The sequence below is a fragment of the Convolutriloba macropyga genome, chromosome 3, assembly GCF_964194025.1.
Source record: "Convolutriloba macropyga chromosome 3, txConMacr16.3, whole genome shotgun sequence".
In the NCBI taxonomy this organism is placed as follows: domain Eukaryota; kingdom Metazoa; phylum Xenacoelomorpha; order Acoela; family Convolutidae; genus Convolutriloba; species Convolutriloba macropyga.
Window position 1 is genome coordinate 41,084,439 of NC_134470.1, and position 25,175 is coordinate 41,109,613.

The 25,175-nt window shown below is 36.2% G+C and overlaps 1 protein-coding gene across 2 annotated transcripts in view; it reads left to right on the top strand.

The window, feature by feature from the left end:
• The window catches only part of LOC142336206 (uncharacterized), a 72,226-nt gene that overhangs the window by 44,472 nt on the left and 2,579 nt on the right, over positions 1-25,175 (top strand). For both annotated transcript variants that reach the window (XM_075384865.1, XM_075384866.1), the window contains exon 7: positions 1,048-1,235. In XM_075384865.1, the coding sequence (XP_075240980.1) occupies positions 1,048-1,235 (188 nt within the window). The remainder of the gene's footprint in view (positions 1-1,047; positions 1,236-25,175) is intronic.

The window sequence follows — 25,175 nt, forward strand, 5'->3', positions numbered from 1 at the left end:
TCAAAAAACATAGCCGGAAGAATTTCGGAAACGACTCGAAGATGTCTTCGCCATAAAGCAGCCTGTCGAATAACTAGTTTCTAATAGCCGAGAACCTCATAGAAGAGAAAAGACGAATTCAATTGAAATAAGAAAATTGTCTCTAATTCAGCTCAATTAAACTCATTTATTATATCATATTTTAGCTTAATTTTTAATGACGTTTTAGCTTTGAATTTTTAAATAAAGTTTTGGTTATATTCCGAGTTTTGCCTGTTTTAATTTTCCTGCTTGCTGTGTTATGACTTAGCTCATTATTGGCAGTTCGCATTGGCTTTCTCGTTCAGGTTAACTTAATCTAGATTTTGGATTAATAGCTAATTGAATTGGAAGGTGCCATCGGCTTTCTCATAAAAAAACATAAAGTGAACTCGTATCTTTGTTTTATCCTGGAGCTAATGATTCATTGCTCTCAAACGAAGTTTGTAGCAATTATTTTAGCCCTGTGGTCTTCCTTGTGCAATTTTTTGCTTAACCAATTTCTCTTCTGACCCTTTCGATTTTTCATCCTTAAAAAGGATTGAACTGATAAATCCCGTGGGACATTATGTTCTCTTAGAACATTAAGGCTATCTAGCTCTAAGTACGCGATTCCACGAAGTAATTTAAGTGACATAAATTCATGATGTCCCCTCCCCGCCCCCTCACTTCACCTCATTCCACCCGTAACCTCGCACACTCGCTCCCACCTCCCATCATGCTCACCACACCCCGTTCAATTAAGCTGCAGCTAGCCTCACTGAGGCGTAGGTACCGAGCAATCCAACCGCTTGCCAGTGGTCTGAGAGCAATTCGCCCGATGTTAGTCGGTTTTTTGTGCCTTGGACACTATGTTATCAAAAAATTGTCAGTTTTGCCTGTATTTCTACTGGCTATGTTTTCATTGATATTTTGAGAGTGCAGCTTTACGTAGCAGTCGCAGCCGTTTTTGACAATCTGACAGCTGTTTGAACAAAATTTTACTACGATTGTTGACTATTGAACTCATTTGTCTTTTCACTGTTTTAGGCGATGATCTACATGTCGTACTTCGCTCACAGAGATGTCAAAGTCTTCCCCTATGCAGATGACTTTCTGCCTGAGAGATGGATGAAGACATCCTATCAATCACATGAGAGCTCAAATACCAAATCACCTACTCGGGTGCCAAATCTGTTCACTTTTGGAGGTGGAAAAAGAGAGTGCGTGGGCAACAGGTGAGTTGTTTTACTGCATTACGCGTGACTAATCGGTCTCCTGGGTAACGACCGCTCTTATTGTGTCAAAATAGCCCTTCAATGGATCATCAAAGGTCCCTAATTCACAGTTTCTATTGAAACGACTACTATGACACAACAACAACTCGATAATTGTCTAGGATCTTCAACTTATCTTTTATGTCACGAAAAAATGGAAACTCATCTGGCACAATCATCTTGCTTAGCCACACTCTATTTCCATACTCCAGTTGTTGCACTTTCGTTATGTCCCAATTTGAACGATGCCTCACTGCTAACAAGTGAAGAAAAGGAAGGATGGCGTCTTTGTATTATAAGTATCGAATGCGGAATTCAACTGATCACCAAAAACATTAAGATCCGACCAGACATTTTGAGTTGTCAAAAAATGCCCGCCACTCGAGTCGATTTCAAACTAGCTGATCCTCTCCAACACTTTATTTCATCCTTGCCTGAAATCGAGAATCATCCTTGCCTGAAATCGAGAAACACTAATACTCTCAAAAAAGCCGACTTATAGAAAATAGCAGAACCATTGGTCCAACACTTTATTTCATCCTTGCCTGAAATCGAGAAACATCCTTGCCTGAAATCGAGAAACACTAATACTCTCAAAAAAGCCGACTTATAGAAAATAGCAGAACCATTGGTTAACAAAATACAAGTTGTGAAGCCCTCACTTGTTGACAAGTTAGATTCCTATGTTCCAATCAAGCTCGCCCTTACCCTAACAGTAACAGTCGTCATTGGAAACTTATTTCTTCTTATATTAGTGAGGTATCTTCATCGTAAGATCAAATTTTTTCAACGAATAACCCCCAACGAATACCCCCGACAATCGTAGCAAATAGTTGAGACTATGAACTCTTAGCTCCTTTGCAATTAAACAGCCATCAATCCCAGTTGCAAACCTCTTAATCACTGAGCGACCTCGTTCTGCATCAAATGTATTGCAAATTGTGTCAACCGCTGACTAATGACCATATGAGTTCTACTCATAAATACAAATAGGAGTTTCACATGGGTTAGTAGTATAAAAAAGTGACTAGAACCTCAACGGGGGGGACGGACAATTACTGCAGCGTGGCAATCTACAACGGGGTGGGACATTTTGAGGTGGCCATCTACAACGGGGTGGGACAATTTGATTTCAAATTGTCCCACCCCGTTGTAGATGGCCACCTCAAAATGTCCCACCCCGTTGTAGATTGCCACGCTGCAGTAATTGTCCGTCCCCCCCGCGTTGAGGTTCTAGTCACTTCCCCCCCCCCCGTTGTACCCCTGGTCAGCCTTCCATTTTTTTTCAAAATTTTCTTTTTTAACTTTCGGCTGATTTTAACTTTGTTCAATTTGTTTACAAGCTTGACCCAGTTTTTGTTATCACTAATTGTTTGCTGCGAGGTCTGTTTGTTTGTTTAGAACAGCGATATATATTAAGCACTGCTATTGCTAGCATTGCGATTACATGTTTATTGTATGATAAAAGTATTCAGATGCAGTTTTTCATATTTGAGAATTTACCGCTAATGGGCGTCGACACTTGCAAAAATTTTTTGAAAAATGGGGTTGAAAAAATTTTTTGCGTTTTTCCGGCTTTAATCAATGTGAAATTGTGTGAAACATGTTTTTTGAGTTAGAAAAGTTGTCGGAAAAAATTTTTTGAAAAATTGAAATTTTTACCCTATAGGGGGATCAGAACTTATAAAAATTTTTGAAAAATGGGTTTGAAATTTTTTTTGCGTTTTTTCGGGTTTAATCAGTGTGAAATTTAAGATTTCCGTATTGAAAATAGCGGAGTTCAAAAGATTTCCGTGATGAAAATCGAGGAATTCTTAAGATTTCCGTGTTGAAAACACGAAATTCTTAATTTTAAGATTTCGTGTTGAAAATCGCATACATACATACATACATACATAAATACATACATACATACATACATACATACATACATACATACATACATACATACATACATACATACATACATACATACATACATACGTACATACATACATACATACATACATACATCCATCCATCCATCCATCTATCCATACATACATACATACATACATACATACATACATACATACATACATACATACATACATACATACATACATTCATACTTACATACATACATACATACATACATACATACATACATACATACATACATACATACATACATACATACATTCATACTTACATACATACATACATACATTCATACTTACATACATACATACATACATACATACATGCATACATACATACATACATACATACATACATACATACATACATACATTCATACTTACATACATACATACATACATACATACATACATACATACATACATACATACATACATACATACATTCATACTTACATACATACATACATACATTCATACTTACATACATACATACATACATACATACATGCATACATACATACATACATACATACATACATACATACATACATACATACATACATACATACATACATACATACATACATACATACATACATACATACATACATACATACATACATACATACATACATTCATACTTACATACATACATACATACATTCATACTTACATACATACATACATACATACATACATGCATACATACATACATACATACATACATACATACATACATACATACATACATACATACATACATACATACATACATACATACATACATACATACATACATACATACATACATTCATACTTACATACATACATACATACATACATACATACATACATACATACATACATACATACATACATACATACGTACATATATACATATATACATACATATATACATACATACATATATACATACATACATATATACATACATACATACATACATACATACATACATACATACATACACATACATACATACACATACATACATACATACATACTTACATACATATACATACATACACAATGATAAAAAAAACCAGAGTTGTACAAGAGAAACAAGTTTTAACCTAAGTATGTACACAATTATGGTCATAATCACTTATGTCCATAAATGCATACATAAATTGGTGAAAACAACAGTAAAACAACTAACCTGTTAGTAGATGTATAAAATCATTAATGATATATTAATTGGAGAGTCATCGGATCATGTCCAAACATGTTCAAGGTCACAACACTTTCCAAAATAAATTGACCAATAGGAGTGCTTGATTTATGATTCAGGTTGACAACCAATCAGAATTGAAAGATTTATAAACAAAAACTCTAAACGCTCACGTTCAGTAAACAGTAAATAATGAACACAATAGGAACAAAAGACATCAAGCTCATTCATGAGAAAGTTTTATCACTGAGAGGTAACATAAGTTATACACACATATCTTATCGACAATTATATTTCGTAGCTGCTTGTTCTTTGTTAGATCCAGAAGTTGACGGAGAAATAGCACTTGAATTTAGACCCTATGGTGGTTTCATTGGAATTGATAATTCAAGACTAGATCCTTTATTGAAACGGAGCAAAGTGCTACGACTTCATGCTGCATTGCATGACGCCGCTGGATTTATAAAAGATTGCCGAAACAGTGGCCCTGGATATGTTTACGCTTTCCGTTACTCACCAGTAAACAATTTCTTTTTGGACACCTGACAGGAATATTATTCATTCTATCAGTGAAAATTTTTCATTCACAATTGTTTCGTGAATTGGAATGCTAGAAAATTTTGGCAGCAAAACCACAAATATAATTGTCCTCGATCTCGAAGGTTTCAAACTCAAGTCACTTGGATTCATTATAAAAGAACTCAGTTTGTGTTCGAGTTGCAACGATACAATACTTTTCAAACCGCCGCTTTAATTCGCTGATTTACCCGCACACGATAGTCAATTTGTTATTTGGCTGACCAATAACCTACACGGTCTTGATTGGGACGAAGGTGATATACCTTACTGTGATTTGAAAACAATCTCTCTGAGTTTCAGTTTCCGATTCACACGGAAAAACTTTTTTGCCATAGGCATTGAAAAGTGTGAGCTCCTCAGTAAGCAAGGTTCCCTCCTGTTATCTTCATTCAAACTATCGTTTAAGAAACGATCAATTATCAAATCACTGCGCGGAACGTAAAGCAAGAATATTCTCACAGTGGACACAAAGTGATGTACAGAGAAGACACGGCAACTTTAACAACTTATCTGTCAGACAACTTGAAGATATTCACTTGCTTGACTCCACTTGACGATCAGCCGATTGTAATATTCAACAGAGTTCAGGATCCCTCTCCACCAATACAGAATAATTTTTCAAGTGATCAACAGAACCGAGCGAACTATCTCAACAATAAACCAAACACAGCACAACAACCGCGTTACAACTCGCTTTATAGCGCAGCAGCAAAACGTTATTTTGCATAAATTACTCTTTCTCCCGACGAACTAGACAGCTTTAGGGCTTTCCTGCCCGTGATAGATAATTTCTATCACTTCCAACTGTACGTAAAAATAAACAGAGCTCGAGAACATTGGAATCAGTTCAATCATGGCTATGAACAAAACAAACCAGAAGCCTATGCAGTCCCCCAAAGAGCAGCGAATCCCACGTTGGAAGCAATGGGCGGACAAAAAAGTTCCTCAATTTAAATTGAAAAAAACAACACCAGAACGTGAGCTATCACTTAATGAGATGCCGAATGAGTTGCGATTATATGTCTTGGAGCACCCCGAAGTTGAAAAAGTCTTCAGTCAACCATCGTTCGAGGAAAATGACTCATCAACCGTTTGTTATAAACTAGAGATAAAAAGTCATATTAAAGGGTTGAATTTGTTTGAGTTCTGGTACATGAAACAGTTGCCCAGAGAATAATTCAAAAATTTAACATTTTGTATCATTCTTGTTTCAATTCACTTTTCAATTAATTATTTTTCTCCAATGAATCAAAGAGACGAGGCTGACGCCGGTATCAGTAATTTAGTCTTTGATATAAACAACAACGAGAGGCCCCCATGGCGTTGTTGTTCAAATTCAACAGTGCCAAGGTCCGAAGTAATATTTTTTGTTCAAGTTAGTATCATTGTGTTAACGATCATTCTTTGCTTTTCTATGCTCTTTCTATTATCAGAAAGCTGTGAAGAAATCAATCTGGATTGCTCTCTTATCGAGTTTAGTTGGTTATATTTTACCTAATCCCAAACTATGAACAAAATTATTCTTACGCATGACAGGGTATTCATGTCAATTGTAGGGCCAAGTGGTTGTGGTAAAACAGAACTCTTGTTTCGAATGCTAAAAGGTTCGACCTTTTATCCACGTTTTGAGAAAATTTATTATTTTTACAAAGAGTTCCAACCACTTTTCAAAGATATGCAACAAGTTATACCAGGGATTGAGTTTCTAAAATACTCAGGATATGATATAACAAAAAATCTATCGCATTGTCTGCTTATCTATGATGATTCATGTGAAGAAATCTTCAACGATAAAGAATTTGTAAAAATAGCTACCTCAGGACGTCATCGCAAATTACATGTTATATACGTCAAGCATAATTTGTTCCATCAAAGCAAATGGTCCAGAACCATTGATCTGAATACAACACACATAATATTATTCAAGTCGCTTCGTGACATTCAACAAATTGAATATATTGGAAAACAGTTGAATTGTCTCCAACTGATAAAAGAAGCATACAAACTAGCAACTGCGGAGCCCGTTGGACATTTTAATATTGATCTCGATCCCAAAACCAGTCAGGGTTTACGATTTGCGTCACATATTATTGGACCTAATCCTTCAATTTTTTACATTCCTTCGGAGGAAGCCGTTGTTACATCAATTACGAATGAAAAAGAAACATTTGCTTATGCTCAAGCAATGGGCAAATAGCACAAACAAGAACTCCAACATTGAATCTGAGTTACTTAAAGACGGCGACTTCATTTGGTTTCTGAGTGACTGTGTGATGAACGTACTCTCTGGAGTTGTTCCAGTCAATAAAAAAGAACTAAAAAAATTTGAAAAAACTCTGCGTCAACTTTCAAACAGGAAATTAGGGAAAACTGAACGGTTAAAAATAATTCAATCTCCCTCGGGCAACAATCGCATTCAACTCATAGCATTACCCTGCATTGAATATATAGAACAAAATGCATACTGAAGAGTTTGTGTTAATACCTAAACAGATGTATACAAGAGAACAACCTCATGTCTCAATTACTCAGCAACAAAAATATTCACAATCCAGCCAAGCAGATATCGCTTCTCCAGAGAAACAAGTCACCATCAGCTCCTTCTGCCTCGCAACAGGATACATACATACATACATACACATACGTACATACACATACATACATACATACATACATACATACTTACATACATATACATACATACACAATGATAAAAAAAACGAGAGTTGTACAAGAGAAACAAGTTTTAACCTAAGTATGTACACAATTATGGTCATAATCACTTATGTCCATAAATGCATACATAAATTGGTGAAAACAACAGTAAAACAACTAACCTGTTAGTAGATGTATAAAATCATTAATGATATATTAATTGGAGAGTCATCGGATCATGTCCAAACATGTTCAAGGTCACAACACTTTCCAAAATAAATTGACCAATAGGAGTGCTTGATTTATGATTCAGGTTGACAACCAATCAGAATTGAAAGATTTATAAACAAAAACTCTAAACGCTCACGTTCAGTAAACAGTAAATAATGAACACAATAGGAACAAAAGACATCAAGCTCATTCATGAGAAAGTTTTATCACTGAGAGGTAACATAAGTTATACACACATATCTTATCGACAATTATATTTCGTAGCTGCTTGTTCTTTGTTAGATCCAGAAGTTGACGGAGAAATAGCACTTGAATTTAGACCCTATGGTGGTTTCATTGGAATTGATAATTCAAGACTAGATCCTTTATTGAAACGGAGCAAAGTGCTACGACTTCATGCTGCATTGCATGACGCCGCTGGATTTATAAAAGATTGCCGAAACAGTGGCCCTGGATATGTTTACGCTTTCCGTTACTCACCAGTAAACAATTTCTTTTTGGACACCTGACAGGAATATTATTCATTCTATCAGTGAAAATTTTTCATTCACAATTGTTTCGTGAATTGGAATGCTAGAAAATTTTGGCAGCAAAACCACAAATATAATTGTCCTCGATCTCGAAGGTTTCAAACTCAAGTCACTTGGATTCATTATAAAAGAACTCAGTTTGTGTTCGAGTTGCAACGATACAATACTTTTCAAACCGCCGCTTTAATTCGCTGATTTACCCGCACACGATAGTCAAACTGTTATTTGGCTGACCAATAACCTACACGGTCTTGATTGGGACGAAGGTGATATACCTTACTGTGATTTGAAAACAATCTCTCTGAGTTTCAGTTTCCGATTCACACGGAAAAACTTTTTTGCCATAGGCATTGAAAAGTGTGAGCTCCTCAGTAAGCTCCTCAGTAAGCAAGGTTCCCTCCTGTTATCTTCATTCAAACTATCGTTTAAGAAACGATCAATTATCAAATCACTGCGCGGAACGTAAAGCAAGAATATTCTCACAGTGGACACAAAGTGATGTACAGAGAAGACACGGCAACTTTAACAACTTATCTGTCAGACAACTTGAAGATATTCACTTGCTTGACTCCACTTGACGATCAGCCGATTGTAATATTCAACAGAGTTCAGGATCCCTCTCCACCAATACAGAATAATTTTTCAAGTGATCAACAGAACCGAGCGAACTATCTCAACAATAAACCAAACACAGCACAACAACCGCGTTACAACTCGCTTTATAGCGCAGCAGCAAAACGTTATTTTGCATAAATTACTCTTTCTCCCGACGAACTAGACAGCTTTAGGGCTTTCCTGCCCGTGATAGATAATTTCTATCACTTCCAACTGTACGTAAAAAATAAACAGAGCTCGAGAACATTGGAATCAGTTCAATCATGGCTATGAACAAAACAAACCAGAAGCCTATGCAGTCCCCCAAAGAGCAGCGAATCCCACGTTGGAAGCAATGGGCGGACAAAAAAGTTCCTCAATTTAAATTGAAAAAAACAACACCAGAACGTGAGCTATCACTTAATGAGATGCCGAATGAGTTGCGATTATATGTCTTGGAGCACCCCGAAGTTGAAAAAGTCTTCAGTCAACCATCGTTCGAGGAAAATGACTCATCAACCGTTTGTTATAAACTAGAGATAAAAAGTCATATTAAAGGGTTCAATTTGTTTGAGTTCTGGTACATGAAACAGTTGCCCAGAGAATAATTCAAAAATTTAACATTTTGTATCATTCTTGTTTCAATTCACTTTTCAATTAATTATTTTTCTCCAATGAATCAAAGAGACGAGGCTGACGCCGGTATCAGTAATTTAGTCTTTGATATAAACAACAACGAGAGGCCCCCATGGCGTTGTTGTTCAAATTCAACAGTGCCAAGGTCCGAAGTAATATTTTTTGTTCAAGTTAGTATCATTGTGTTAATGATCATTCTTTGCTTTTCTATGCTCTTTCTATTATCAGAAAGCTGTGAAGAGAAATCAATCTGGATTGCTCTCTTATCGAGTTTAGTTGGTTATATTTTACCTAATCCCAAACTATGAACAAAATTATTCTTACACATGACAGGGTATTCATGTCAATTGTAGGGCCAAGTGGTTGTGGTAAAACAGAACTCTTGTTTCGAATGCTAAAAGGTTCGACCTTTTATCCACGTTTTGAGAAAATTTATTATTTTTACAAAGAGTTCCAACCACTTTTCAAAGATATGCAACAAGTTATACCAGGGATTGAGTTTCTAAAATACTCAGGATATGATATAACAAAAAATCTATCGCATTGTCTGCTTATCTATGATGATTCATGTGAAGAAATCTTCAACGATAAAGAATTTGTAAAAATAGCTACCTCAGGACGTCATCGCAAATTACATGTTATATACGTCAAGCATAATTTGTTCCATCAAAGCAAATGGTCCAGAACCATTGATCTGAATACAACACACATAATATTATTCAAGTCGCTTCGTGACATTCAACAAATTGAATATATTGGAAAACAGTTGAATTGTCTCCAACTGATAAAAGAAGCATACAAACTAGCAACTGCGGAGCCCGTTGGACATTTTAATATTGATCTCGATCCCAAAACCAGTCAGGGTTTACGATTTGCGTCACATATTATTGGACCTAATCCTTCAATTTTTTACATTCCTTCGGAGGAAGCCGTTGTTACATCAATTACGAATGAAAAAGAAACATTTGCTTATGCTCAAGCAATGGGCAAATAGCACAAACAAGAACTCCAACATTGAATCTGAGTTACTTAAAGACGGCGACTTCATTTGGTTTCTGAGTGACTGTGTGATGAACGTACTCTCTGGAGTTGTTCCAGTCAATAAAAAAGAACTAAAAAAATTTGAAAAAACTCTGCGTCAACTTTCAAACAGGAAATTAGGGAAAACTGAACGGTTAAAAATAATTCAATCTCCCTCGGGCAACAATCGCATTCAACTCATAGCATTACCCTGCATTGAATATATAGAACAAAATGCATACTGAAGAGTTTGTGTTAATACCTAAACAGATGTATACAAGAGAACAACCTCATGTCTCAATTACTCAGCAACAAAAATATTCACAATCCAGCCAAGCAGATATCGCTTCTCCAGAGAAACAAGTCACCATCAGCTCCTTCTGCCTCGCAACAGGATACAGAACAACAAACTGACGCTTCAGTGGATGATAGAAGTACAATAAACGAGTCTATGGCGAAATCATTTACGACAGACAACACATCGACAATCAAAAAAGGAGTGCTGAATGATATTAGAATCTTGAAGGGGATAAAGTTTGAAAGAGCGAATACAATACTGGACATAATAGAGGAATCAGATTCTGTGTCCTTGGACTCATCAAAGAGATTGCTTATTAATGGTACAAATACAGAAGTTCTTGCTGCTACCTTTCTTTACAATTTACAGCAAACCAATTGCAAACTATCTTTCGAACAATTCAGTGTATTAACGCATCTCGATATTGGGTCGCATTTGACTTGTAACACATACGCCAAAAATTTTCTAAATTTATCATCTGACGAGAGACTGCAATTTTTGGAATATGAGTCGGACAAAGAAGTTGCTTCAAAATCTCAGCGAAAGAAAACAAAAGCTTCTGACAGAGACCAGAGAAACTTTGAAGAGGCAGAAAAAGAAATCAAACCAACCAGCCCCTGGGAGATTTACTTCCTATCAAGTTTAACAGTTAGACAAATTGTACACTAAAAGCAGTGCTGCATTTGGTAGCATTGCTAACTTGAAGGAGGCTAGCGGTTTCACCAGAGGCAAAATTGTTCGCTATCTTCAGTCGAAAGCCCCGTACACAAAATACAGACAATTCAGGAAAAGTTTTCCCCGACTGAAAGCTGTTGCATATAGAATAAATGAAATCTGGTCTGTCGATGTTGCGTATATGGATAAAGTTGCCCAACACAACAACGGTGTAAAATATTTGTTAGTGGCTGTGGATGTTTTATCACGTTACTTACGAGTTCAACCAATGAGAGCTTTATATGCAAAAGATGCTGTTGAACCGTTCAAAAAAAATGATCAAGAGTTCAAAGGAGATTTCAAAAAATTTTGTGAAAAGAAAGGAATTCATTTATATACAACAGAAAGCGAAACCAAGTCGGCATTTGCAGAGAGGAACATTCGATCGCTTAAAAACATCATTTACAAATATTTGGAAGAAAAGTGGACTTGGACATATATTGAAGATTTACCCCAGTTTGTAAATACTATAAACAGTCGTGTTAACCGGGTAGCCCATTTAGCACCTAATAAAGTTTTCAAAAAACATGAACTAATTTTAATATCATTAGCAACCAACACAACAAAGTACAAACCAAAATACGAAAAAAGAGACCTTGTTAGGATTGCAAAGCACGACGAAAAATTCAGAAAAGGTTATAAACAAAATTATACAGACTAAGTTTTTACGATATTCAAAATTGATACCGTGTGTCCACCAACGTACAATCTTATAGATGCAAACAACGTTATAATTGAAGGTAAATTTTATGAACCGGAATTAGTCCAAGTAAACGTGTTAGTTACTGCAGACGAATAAAATGAATTCCGCCAAAGAATTCACAATCGACCTAATATCCAACGCATCAATGGAAGTTTTTGGTGAAAAAACAATGGCAAAATTCCGTAACCAGTTATCTCAACCACTGATTTTGGATGGAGAATGGCAAGTAGCTTTATCTTCAATATCCTTCCCATCAAACATCAACAACGTCAATTCAAACGGGGTAGTCGTTTATAAAAACTCGGGAGTGGAACTCGACGCCTCAAATAATCGCAGTGGACACCTCAGAAAAATTCGCAAAGGCATTTACAGTAGCTTGGATCAACTAATGGATGAACTCAGGCGAATTGCTCAGTTTAAACAATTTGATTTTACTTTTGACAAAATTACTCATAAACTGGTTTTACAATTCGGAGCGAATGAGGGCTTTCATTTGAAAACGAAGAAGTTCCAAGTATTCTCGGCTTCAAGGGTATAAAAGACAACTCGCATGATGGATACATTCATATTGGATACAAATCACACAAAACTCTCAATAAACACCAAAGTGATTTTCCAGTTGATATAACCTGTGGCTCACAATTAATATTTGTCTACATAGACGTTATAGAATATCAAATTATTGGAGACGTGAGAGCTCCTGTAATTAAAATCATTGAGACCGAAAGGCGTTTAAGAAACGGCAGCATAAACACTGTAACACCCATTCATCACAAGACATTTACAATTCTGGATTACAATCCCATACTTTCTAACAATATTCAGAACATTAAAGTGGAGTTGAGGAACGAAGCCGGAAAACTTATTTTAATGGTACAGGAAAAGTGATAGTAGGCTTAAAGTTTCAAAAAATCAAGTGAAATGGAAGCTTACTAAAGCAACCAAGCATCACAGTCAATGCCACATTTCTCCGGTCATTATCGTCAAAGAGGAAGTGGCTTTGGAGCCCTCGCAGCAGGTATTGGAAGAGTTGCTTTACCATTGGCAAGAAGAATTATATGGCCCGCTGCCAAAAGAATTGGCCGAGAGCTTTTAGTGCAGGGTGCGCCTGAGTTGGTTGAAGTAGCAACGAAACGAAAGTCGGCAAAGCAGGCGTTGAAAAGCACGGTTGCAAAAACAGTCCGAAAACAATTTGGTGGTTCTCTCCATTCACGCATAACACGAGGCCGGCAAGTTATTAAACGTCGAAGACAACAATATGCTAAACCTCGAACCTACAAAAAACGTTCCACTAAAAAAATCATTTCTCGAAAACCACAGCCAAGAAGAAGTCGACTGGATTTTTTCTCTCGAGTCGAAAATGCGAACTAATATTGTAATACCTTCCGAAGCCACTCACAGTTCCTTAGATTTATTTGAAAAACCACCTTTGCTTGTCACCTTTGATCAATCATTTGAGCAAAAAACTGCACCATTTAATTCTCCCTCTGGATCATCGCTCGAATTCGAAGCTGTAGGCGATCGCAACAATTTCATAGATTTGCAGAAAATTTATTTGGAAGTAAAATGTCGAATACAAAATGCTGATGGAACTGATTTGCGATATACCGCCGGCGATGCAACCGCAACCGATGCTGCATATTTTGTCAACAATGTTCTTCATTCACTGTTCGCCGACTGTACTGTTTCTGCAAATGGAATAAAAATTTCCTCAGCTAATGGACACTATGCTCATAAAAGTTTTATTGAAACAGAATTTTCACATGGAGCCGATGCAAAGAAAACTTGGTTGAAGTGTCAAGGTTACGAGTATGAGCCGAACCCCGCTGGTATAGCTGCAGCTTCAAGAGATGCAAGGCAGGTAGCTGTGAGAGAATCGGAACAAATTACTTTATATGGAAAGCTCGCTGTTGATTTCTTTTCCTGTGAAAAACATTTAGTAAGTGGTGTTACCTTAAGATTTTCTTTCCGAAGATCGCAAGATGATTTTGTTACCATTAGTCAGACAGCGGCAAAAAATTACAAAGTTAAAATCGATGAAGCAAACTTATTTGTTAGGAAGATGACAGTGTCAGACAACGTTGTTGGAGCCATTGAAAAAACACTCCTCGCAAAAGCAGGTCAACGCAGTTGGAAACTTGAAGATATTTTCACAAAAGAACCAATAAGGTGGCTGATTGTTGCATTGTGCAGGAGCAATGCATTAATTGGAACTAAGAATATCAATCCCTACCACTATCAAAAGTTTGATTTGAGTGAAATTACGGTCTATCGAAACGGGTTCGCAACAGCTGGCACTCCAATGTTAACAAATGATAACAAGCGCCTGTATTACAATTCAATGAGTGCCCTAGCTTATGTTGAAAACGGTCATGGAATACCCCTAAGTGATTTTGCGCATCACTTTATAATGGTCTTTGACTTAACTAGCACGCAAGAGGCGACGCACGATTTTATTCATCCCGAACTAACAAACTCATCGGTTGAACTGAAATTTGATACTGGTTTGCCAATCAACATTGAATTTTTTTTCCTGGGAGAAAAATCGTCTACTGTGTACATTGACTCTGCAAGAAACGTATCCAAAAATGTTCTACCTATGAATGCTTACTAATGGATGAAGACCAAATTTATATTCATGTTCAAAAGTGCAAACATCTCAAATTTAAATTTCGAGGTGTTTATGCGGCTGAAAATTATCCCTTAAATTTAACAGTTAACAGTTTTATAATTGTGAATGCATCGCGAGCTGATTCTATTGGTTCACATTGGGTGATGCTTGCGAAACGCTACGCACACCCCGTACTATACTTTGCAGATCCGTTAGCACTTCCTCTGACTGCCTATAAAGACATTTTCTCCCGCTTACAGCAATGTACTGATTTACATAAGACGATGGATATTATGGAGCACAGAAGAGATTTTCAGTCTCCCCTGTAATCAGCAGACTCGCAAGTGTGTGGTTTATTTTGCATCTATATTGCTCATTATTTCTATAGCAGTAAGTTTCCATTTGTACCTGATGTAAATGAATTGCAATTGTTGACATTTTTAAAACATATGGAGTGAAATTGAATTAATTGTTCTATCACAGCACTATTTTAGACAGTAGAATTTTTACAGAACTGAAAGTTTATTAAATAGTCTGAAGTCTCACGTATAAAACTTCCCTGCCCACTTAAAATTATATCCATAATCTGATAGAGAGAAGAAGAATGTTCACCAAGCATTAGTTGACAAAAACGTTTTACAGTCACATCAGGGACAGTAGAAGCACGGTTGGTAGTAGTAATGGTTGAGAGTCTTTTCACAGGGTTAGGCAGAGGAAGTTGTTTTTTAGTTTTGTTGGTTGAAACATGATTAAATTTTGGCAAGTACTCCACAGCAACATGTAAGCGAGAGACAATAGCACCATGAGTAACAAAATTTTTCTCCGTAGGCAAAATAAGGATTTTAAAACAAGTCACGAGGCAAGGTATCGTCGCAGGAGCATACGAAGAAGAACAATTTTATCTTCGGGACATGTATCTTCAAAAATGAGATGCCAATGATTGGAACCAAACGAACAACCATCGATAACAGTCGAAGACGAATGATAACCGTATGCGTAATTTTCTATTCCAGAATCTTGAGGTTTTGGTTCTGTGTCGAAAATAGTGTATTTGAATCGTTTTTGAAATTTTTTGAAGTATTCAGGACTGTTTTCGTACATAGCTTCAACCATAGTAAGAGACTAAACTGAGTGAGTAAATAGTGATATACCTCTATGAATAATTGGGTTTGAGTTGATAACATGGTGTAAACTAAATTTCAAGGTCCTTCGAAGACGAAAAATCTTTACATTGTTATTTTTATTGCTTGTAAACAAATTCTGTCTAGACATTAAGTAAACAAACCGAGACATTAAGTAAACAAACCGAATAAATTTTGTCTAGACTTTAAGAAAACAAATCAGGGTTGTTGAAGTTCTGTACATGAATAAAGGCTGTCGCAATTTCCCGAAGCTCTGCAAACTTTGCTGTGATTGGTTGACGACTCGAATTAAAATCTATTTTTAGTAACATAAATAAATATTTCAACTTTATTGCTCGCATGTATTCATGAATACACTTTGATTTTCTGCAGAACTTGAGAGACATTCGTTTATTCATATTCTAAGACTCAGTTGTCAATACTTTTCGATAAAAATAAAACATCTATTTGTTCATTCCATAGTTAAACGTATCCAATTATTACAAAATGCCTGCAAAAGATCGAAACCTACCCGTCAACTGTGAAAATTGTGGAAAATCTGTTGTAAAGGCTCATATTGCTCGCCACAGGAAGACATGTCTGATGGGGACGCTTTACTGTAAGAAAAGGAATTGTAATTTTGCGAAAAAAAATGCTGCAGAATTGTCATACCATATTGCGAAGGCTCACGGAGCAAAAGTTCGTAATACACTGAACAAGTGTGTTGTCTGTCAGAAACAGTTCCCAAGTTTCTACTCACTTCAACTGCATCGCAAAAAGGCACATCAAGCCAGCACAAAAATTGGGTCCTCAAGCCAAACCGTGTTCGTCAGATTATGGAGAAAGTTGATAACGATAGCGAGTCATTGAACGAAGAACTGGCAGCCTGTCAACATTTACTTATATGCATGCTGAGCATGGTAGACAAGAAGTTTTCAACTTCAGTTTATCAGATTTGGACAACAAAAAGATCAATGAAAAAATCGATGAAGTTTTCACAAAATTGAAATGTGCTGCAAAAGTTAACCTAGCATTGGGGTTTATTTTGCGTAATGTAGAGACAAACGATTACCGATATTATTATCCGCATGAAAATAACTTACTCCTTGATCAAGCTTTTCTTCTAAGCAATAGAAACGACTTATTAAACCTTCAGAACAAAATCGAGAAACTTGACTTGATTGAAACATGTACAAAAGAACGTCAAAACTCAAAATGGCGATTCACAGTAATCACAATTGTTACCGTTTTTGCAGCGCTTCTTACAAATATACCTATGGGTTGCACTGATACTCCTCTTCCAGAACCATTGTTAAGGAACCCTGAGGTTAATTGTCTCGTTTCAAACGGACACGATGAACCGTATAACGATAATTTGTGTTTATTCCTTGCAATTGCAATTCATTTATTCGGATCAATAGATGTTGAACCAAATGCAACTAAAATTTTTCACAATTTTGTTACTGCAAGTGGTTGCGACCCCGAACATTTCGCAGGTGTTTCCTTTGATCAAATTCCTATAATTGAAAAACTGATAAAAACAAATTATTTTCGTCTATGATTTTGACATTGAAGATGGTGAAATTATTGGTGAACTTGTTCGACGAAGCGTTGAAAGATATGATAAAAACATCAAATTGCTTCGGTATAACAACCATATTTGTTATGTTAATGATATCAACAAATTCTTCAAGAAGTTTCGTTGTCCCAGCTGTGATGTCTTTTTCAACCATTCCGGAAACTTCAATCGTCACTTGAAAACTTGTAAAGAACGAGAGAAAAATGTCTATCCGCGAGGTGTTTATTCTTTGCGAGAAACATTGTTTGAGAAGCTGGACAACTTCTCAATAGCTTATCCAGAAGATGATACTCTCTTCAAAAATTTTGCCGTCTTCGACTTCGAAGCAATATGTGTTCATTCAGTGGATATCAATAACAGCGACATCATGGATTGGTACTCATGTACCTGTATCGGTATCAATCTCTTCAAATTTGTTGGACCAACCAGTTTTCATATGCGAAAACGATCCTAATCGTCTCATCATATCCTTTGTAGCTCAACTGGAAATACTAGCAGCAAAAAACAAGGTGGATGTGAGATCCAAGTTCTTGGAGGTGGAATCAGAGATCAAAACCAGGTTGAATGATGTTTCCTCCAGACTCTAAATTTTTTCCGAAACTCAATCAATTATCAGTAGTGAAACAGAAGATAGAAATGCTTCTTAAAATTTCTTACGATACCAACAAAAGCAGCTCCTTGATCTCCAGTGTCATTTCAATAATTATGTTGACACTCTACCAGTTTTTGGATTCAACAGTGGAAAGTATGATCTGAATTTAAACAAAAGCTATCTCATTCCTCATCTCCTCAACGACAAAGCTGTTACACCTACGGTAATCAAGAAGGCAAATCAATTTATTTCTTTCAAATTTGGGGATGTTCAATTTCTCGATATAGTAAATTTTCTCGGTGGAGCAACACCTCTGGGCTCCTTTCTGAAAGCATATCAATCCGAAGAGACAAAAGGATATTTCCCATATGAATGGTTTGATTCGCCATCGAAACTTGACTGTAGCCATCTTCCACATTACGATTCCTTCTTCAGCAAACTGAAAAACCTAAATCAACTGGAAAAAGATTTCGCTCAGTTCGAAAAGTTGATTAAATCTGGAAAAGAGGAGTCGGTATTTCTCCGGGAAATGGAACTGAAAGAAAAGCCTAGAACTGGAATAGAAAACTATGCTCTCCTAGAAGAGTTGTGGAAGGTGGAGAAAATGAAAACTTTTCGAGATTTCCTTCGTTGGTATAATAACAATGATGTTGTACCAACTTTACAAGCAATGAAGAAAATGATGAAATTTTATCACGATCAGAAAATTGATATGTTAAAGCTTGGCTGCACGCTACCCAATTTAGCAAATATCTGTCTTCATAAATCGATGGATAGAAAGTTTTACCCTTTCATCGAAGCTGACAAAGACTTGCATGAGAAAATAAGAAGTGAAATGACTGGTGGTCCATCAATAGTGTTTACGAGAAAAGCTGTTGTAGACAAAACATTCCTCCGGAGGTCAAATAATGTCTGTAAAGCAATACTTGGAATAGATGCTAGCCAATTGTACCCCTTCTCCATGTGCCAAGCGATGCCAACTGGACTCTACACTAGATGGGAGTTTGATAGCGATCTTCAAAAGTTCAAAGCTCGTCAAAACAAAATCAGGAAGTTTGAGAACATGGTAATGTCTTTCTATCAAGCAAACAGACCCGAATGTACTATTGAGGGCTTCTATACGACTGGAAAACAGAAAAAAATTGATTTTTTTACTGTGGATGGCTTTTGTGGTCACTGCCAAACAATTTTTGAAGCCCTTGGATGCTACTACCATTTCTGTCCCTGTAGAGAAACTCAACCAAGTCTTGATAAGGACGAATTTGAGAATGGTATCCGGAAGCGTGAGTCTGATAAGTTACGAAAGCTTTACCTAGAAAAGAAAGGATACAAAGTTATAGAGATGAATGTGAATGGTGGGATCATGTTCAGAAGAACTCCATGTTGAAGAACCACGTTAGAAAAGATTTCCCCTACAAATTACCTTTGAGCAGTGAGACGCTGTTGATGCGGATACAGGAAGATAAATTATTCGGATATGTACAGTGTGATTTAGAAGTTCCTGAAGAGCTTCGTGAACGATTTGCAAACTTTCCTCCAATTTTCAAAAACTGTGATGTTGGAAGAGAGAATATAGGTAAATTCATGCTGGATTATGCTGAAAGAAACTCGTTATTGTTAAAACCACAACGAATGTTGATTTCGAATTACAAATTAAACAATGGAATAGTCATAACACCATTATTAAAGTTCTATTTGAAGCTGGGTCTCCGCTGTACCAAAATCCACAGATTTCTTGAGTATATCCCGCAAAAATGTTTCAACGGTTTTGTACAATCTGTTGTTGATGCAAGACGAGAAGGTGATGAAAATCCGGACTCTAGCGTTGTTGCTGAAACTATGAAGCTACTTGGGAACAGCTCGTATGGTTATCAGATTATGGATCGAAGTCGACACACAGAAACTCTTTATCTTAACGATGAAAAGACGCATAAAGCTATTAATAATCGTATTTTTGGAAGATTGAACAACGTTTCGACAGATATATATGAGGTTGAGCTTGCAAAAAGCACTGTTGAGCATCGTGAACCAATAATTGTTGGATTCTTTATCTTACAGTATGCAAAACTGAGAATGCTGGAGCTCTACTACAATTTCTTTGACAAGTTCTGTGATGTTCAGAAATTTGAGGAGCTTGAAATGGACACTGATTCTCTGTATCTGGCACTGGCTCATGAAAATCTCTATGAATGCATTGAACCAGAAATGAGGAGTATTTGGAATGAGATGAGAAGTAATGACTGCACAGATTTTTTTCATGCTAATAGTACAAGTAATTTTTTTCCAAGAACTTGTTCCGATAAACATATAAAACATGACAAGCGTGAGCCTGGATTATTCAAAGAGGAATTCCGATGTACTGAAATGCTATGTTTATGTAGCAAAACGTACTGTTGCTATAATTCAGTAACGAACAAAACTAAGTTCAGCAGCAAAGGACTCAACAAGAGTGTTCTGGAAGAAAACAGTGATGGACCTTTACAGAAATACAGACGAGTCCTTGACGATGCAGTGAATATAGCCTCAACTAACAGAGGATTCAGAACTATAAATCACCAAATCACCAACCTATGAGCAAACAAAAAAAGGACTCTCGTTTTTCTATCCAAAACGAATTGTGGATGCAGATGGAATTCATACGACACCTTTGATGATCTAAATTTTCTGATTCTTTTTCATTCATTTTATACATTTAAATCAATTGTCCGCTTGTGAACATGTGATGTGATCGTAATAAAGTTTTTTAAAGTTGATGAGTCCACTGTTTAAAGTAATCATTCTTGATGGGAAACCCGAACCGGGTTTTTAAAGTTCAAGCTGAGCATGTAATAGTTTTCTGACTCATTTAGCAAGGTGTTGACCAGATCTGAGACAACCCTGGATGAAAAAATCAAGCAAGACTTACTCTTCTGAAATAAAGAAACACCTGGAAATTCTTAAAGTCCCTTTTGTTCTAGCACATCTGACTGAATAACTTCCATCGTAGCTATCAATAAGAATTTTTTGTGTGTATCAATGTAGACATCCATATAAGGAGACCAATAAAATGTTATTAGTTCAGCAGAGGTCTATTTTGATCCATTTTTCTTCCAGTTAACCCAGAGTTGAATTGATTGTTTTGTTTCGTTTTTATCAGTTGTTTGAGATAATCCTTTTTACCTGTACAGTCTCTGAAATTAGCTATAGTTTGCTGTGACATCATTCATAATAAATATGTGATTTAGGAACTATTAATTACAACAATCATGAGTTTGATCGATAGACATTTTTATAGAAAACTCTTTATTTAGAATAAGCTTATTCTCAACACAGGTGCTAATCAGAATATTTGAAAGACTATTAGCAGTGTAGAATTTTCTGCCTTACACTTAGTCTTATTGACCACTGTTTGCTACCAAGTAACTTAAAACATTAGCATAAAAAGATGACTCACCTTGAAAGAAAATTATAAACCGACAAATGTCGGAAGAATTGCTCATGAACGACATGCGAGGCACTTTAATTGATGTTCTTTAGTCTAGACCAATATTTTCTTTATGGGTGCAAAAAACTTTGACCCCACCGAGACTCGAACCACTGACCTCTCGCTCCATGGCCAAACTCACTACCAACTTTGCTACGAGTCACTTAATTTTGCCATGCTCCAACCGCTTTTATATTAGCAACTTTGGACCACTAGCGATCACTCAAAAATGAAGAACGAAAGCGTGAAAAATTCACTTTAGCAGTCAAAGAATGTTCTAGAAGAAAAGCGCAAAAATGTCAAGTGAAAGACTTGCATAAAAAAGACACACAAGTTTACAATAATTGCTATGAACTGCGTTCAAGAGCAATTAAAAATATAACACAGCTTCATTTTCCAATTTGCTATCTGTTAACCTTTTTTTTGTTATTTTGTGATGAAAAATTTAATGAGAAATCTTATACATAAGACATATTACCAATCGTAATGCGATGTTGTCTTATTTCTAATCCTAATGCGTGTAAAATCTAAAACCTATCTTTATAAATTACTGTCAAAAATCAGATCTTAATTCATGTAAAATCTTTTACCTATATTTATACGTTGTTCCCATAACTCTAATGTTAATACATGTAAAATCTATTACCCATTTTTATACAATACTGTCAAAAATCAAATCTTAATACATGTAAAATCTATTACCTATCTTTATACATTACTGTGATAATTGAACGGTGACCAAAATGATTTGAAATCGCTATAGCCTATCTTAAAACATGTGGGTCACCACCCCCCCCCCCCGGGCAGTTCCGCTCATCTATATACTACTTGGGTTGTCAATTTTATTTCACTTGTTGCTTCTTGAAACTCGTTAGGGTGTACTAGGACTGATCCATAATCTCGATTAGTTCGTACCAATTAGTTGAGACTATGAACTGTAAGCGAATTTGCCATTAAAGAACAATTAATCCCGGTAGCAAACCTATTAATAAATCACCGACCTCGTTCTACAACAATGTATCGCACCTTGTTTTATAACCGCTGACTACTGACCCGAAGAGTTCTAATCATAAATACTAAAAGAAGGTTTTCACGAGGGTTGTCAGTTTTTTATTCACTGGTTGCTTCTGGAAACTCGTTAGGCTGTACTGGGGCTGATCGTCATCTCGAATAAGCAATCGTACCAATTATTTTTGACTATGAACTGTTAGCTCCTTTGCAATTAAACCACGATCATTCCAAGTTAGAAACCTATTAATGACACTCTGCCCTCGTTGTACATCAATTGTTTTGCAAACTGTTTCATAAGCGCTGACTACTAACCATCATAATGTTCTAATCATATATACAAACAGAGCATTTTCACGTGGGTTGTCATTTTATGTTCACTTGTTGCTTCTGGAAATTCGTTAGGCTCTACTAGGGCTGATCTAGTATCTCGATGAAACAATCGTATCAAATAGATGAGACTGAACTTTTTTAATGACACGCCGACCTCTTTCTACATCAAATGCATCAAAAATTGCTGCCACCGCTTACTACTGACTTCATACCAGTTTCTGTGGGAAATTGAAGTCCAATTGGCCAATCGTGTCTACGATGTAGAGAAAAAACCCAACGAATTTAAACTACCGTTACGACCAAGTTCGAACGCTTTTTAATTTAGATGTATTATCAATCAGATAATTGCAAATATTAACGAACATGCAACAAACTGTGCTGAAAAGGCCACTAAATTAAAAAAAAAACATAAGGCCACTAAATTATAAACAGGGGTGGATTCCAGACCTGAGAGCCCTAATCGTTTTCATTATAATCATATTTCACTGCCTTGACACGTGCAGCTGGGGGAAATAAGTTTATTTACAAATTATACATCAACAGCGCCAAAATTGATGAAATAAACGACGAAACTCGAAGGCACTTTTTTACAATAATATGGACAGCATCTCAGTATGGTTATGTCAACAAATGTCGCAAATTCTGTTAGAAGATCACATTGAATCCTCGGTGAACATCATTTCACTTGAATTTTGTCCTACAGCACACTTCACCTCTCCACAATCAAAATGCAAACTAATTTAATTCGCTTTGTTTTATTAGTTACCAAAGTTACTAACCACGTTAAAGGTAAATGGCTATCTAGAGGAATTATTTTTCACAAAGGAATGCAGTTGTTCTCTTAGAGAAGTTTATTCATTTGGCATTCTTAGTTATTTTTCCGCAGTACGATTTTGTTTTGAAAAAACAAATAGAAGATATGTTGGAAAAACTGTGAAAACAAATTGAAGATGTGTTATAGAAACTAGAAAAATAGAAAAAAAAACTGGAAAAACTATGGGAACAGAAATATCAATTTTGAGCCCAGTAAACTTTTCCTTACCGTTTTTACTCGTCTTATCAGTCTAATTTAGATTGGACGCTTTGATAAATCATTAAACAAACAACATCAGCAGAAAAAGAAATGAAATACATGCGCAATATCACCGCAAAATCAAGGCCCCGAAGAAGAAATTGTCCAAAGAGATAGACAAAAACGGACAGCACCAGTAGCAGCAGCTACGGCCTTTGCCGGAATTGCACTCCTTGAATAAGTCAATAATTTTATTGTCCAGTTCAGAAGGATGTGAAGTTTTATGATTGTTCGGGAAATGCTTAAATTACGGACGAATTGACGCAGAAAATATGGGGGAATTCGCGGATATACATCAGTTCTTACCGGTTATATACACGAAGTCAGCCAATGACGAAAAGTTTGTTCTTAGCTCAAATGACAGTGCTAATGTCTCTAAAATCCAACAAGAGCTGCCAGAGAATCAAATTAAAAACTAGAGGGTTGCTCAAGATGAAGTCGATGTTTTCGAGGAAATTTTTTCATAATGCGAGGTTGTAAACAAACTCTATTCTCAAATCAGGAATTAAACTTTAATTTCGACACAGTAGCATCCTTTTTATGAGTTTTATTCGCACAGATCAAAAATTATTGCTCTGCTTCATATACCTAAATTATAATTTTGCTAAACTCCATCTATACCCATCGTGTTAGATAAACGCTTGCCCATGTCTTTCGTACCTCATGAATCCCTTTTAGCAGTCTTAGATTCGTGTTAGCTGAAACTTTCAAGTGGTCATTTATCATTGGCAATACCAAAATAAAGAGCAAAATAATTGGCAATACCAATATAAAGATTATCATATCGTACTATGACGCCATACTTGTTTTTCGAAATTGTCTGCATCAAAAGGTTTTACTCTTAACTCTGTTGGTTCCACTTACATCCCGTCGAACCTCAATTATTTCTACAACGCTTATACAACTATGACAGAGCATCAACTCGATGATAATTCTCTAAGGATAATGCTTCGCGACACTATTTCCATACTCAAGTTGTTGCATTTTCGGTATGCCAATCGGAAAAGGTTCTGCTTCTGAAGCTTGAAGCTGCAAGGAATCTCAGCTA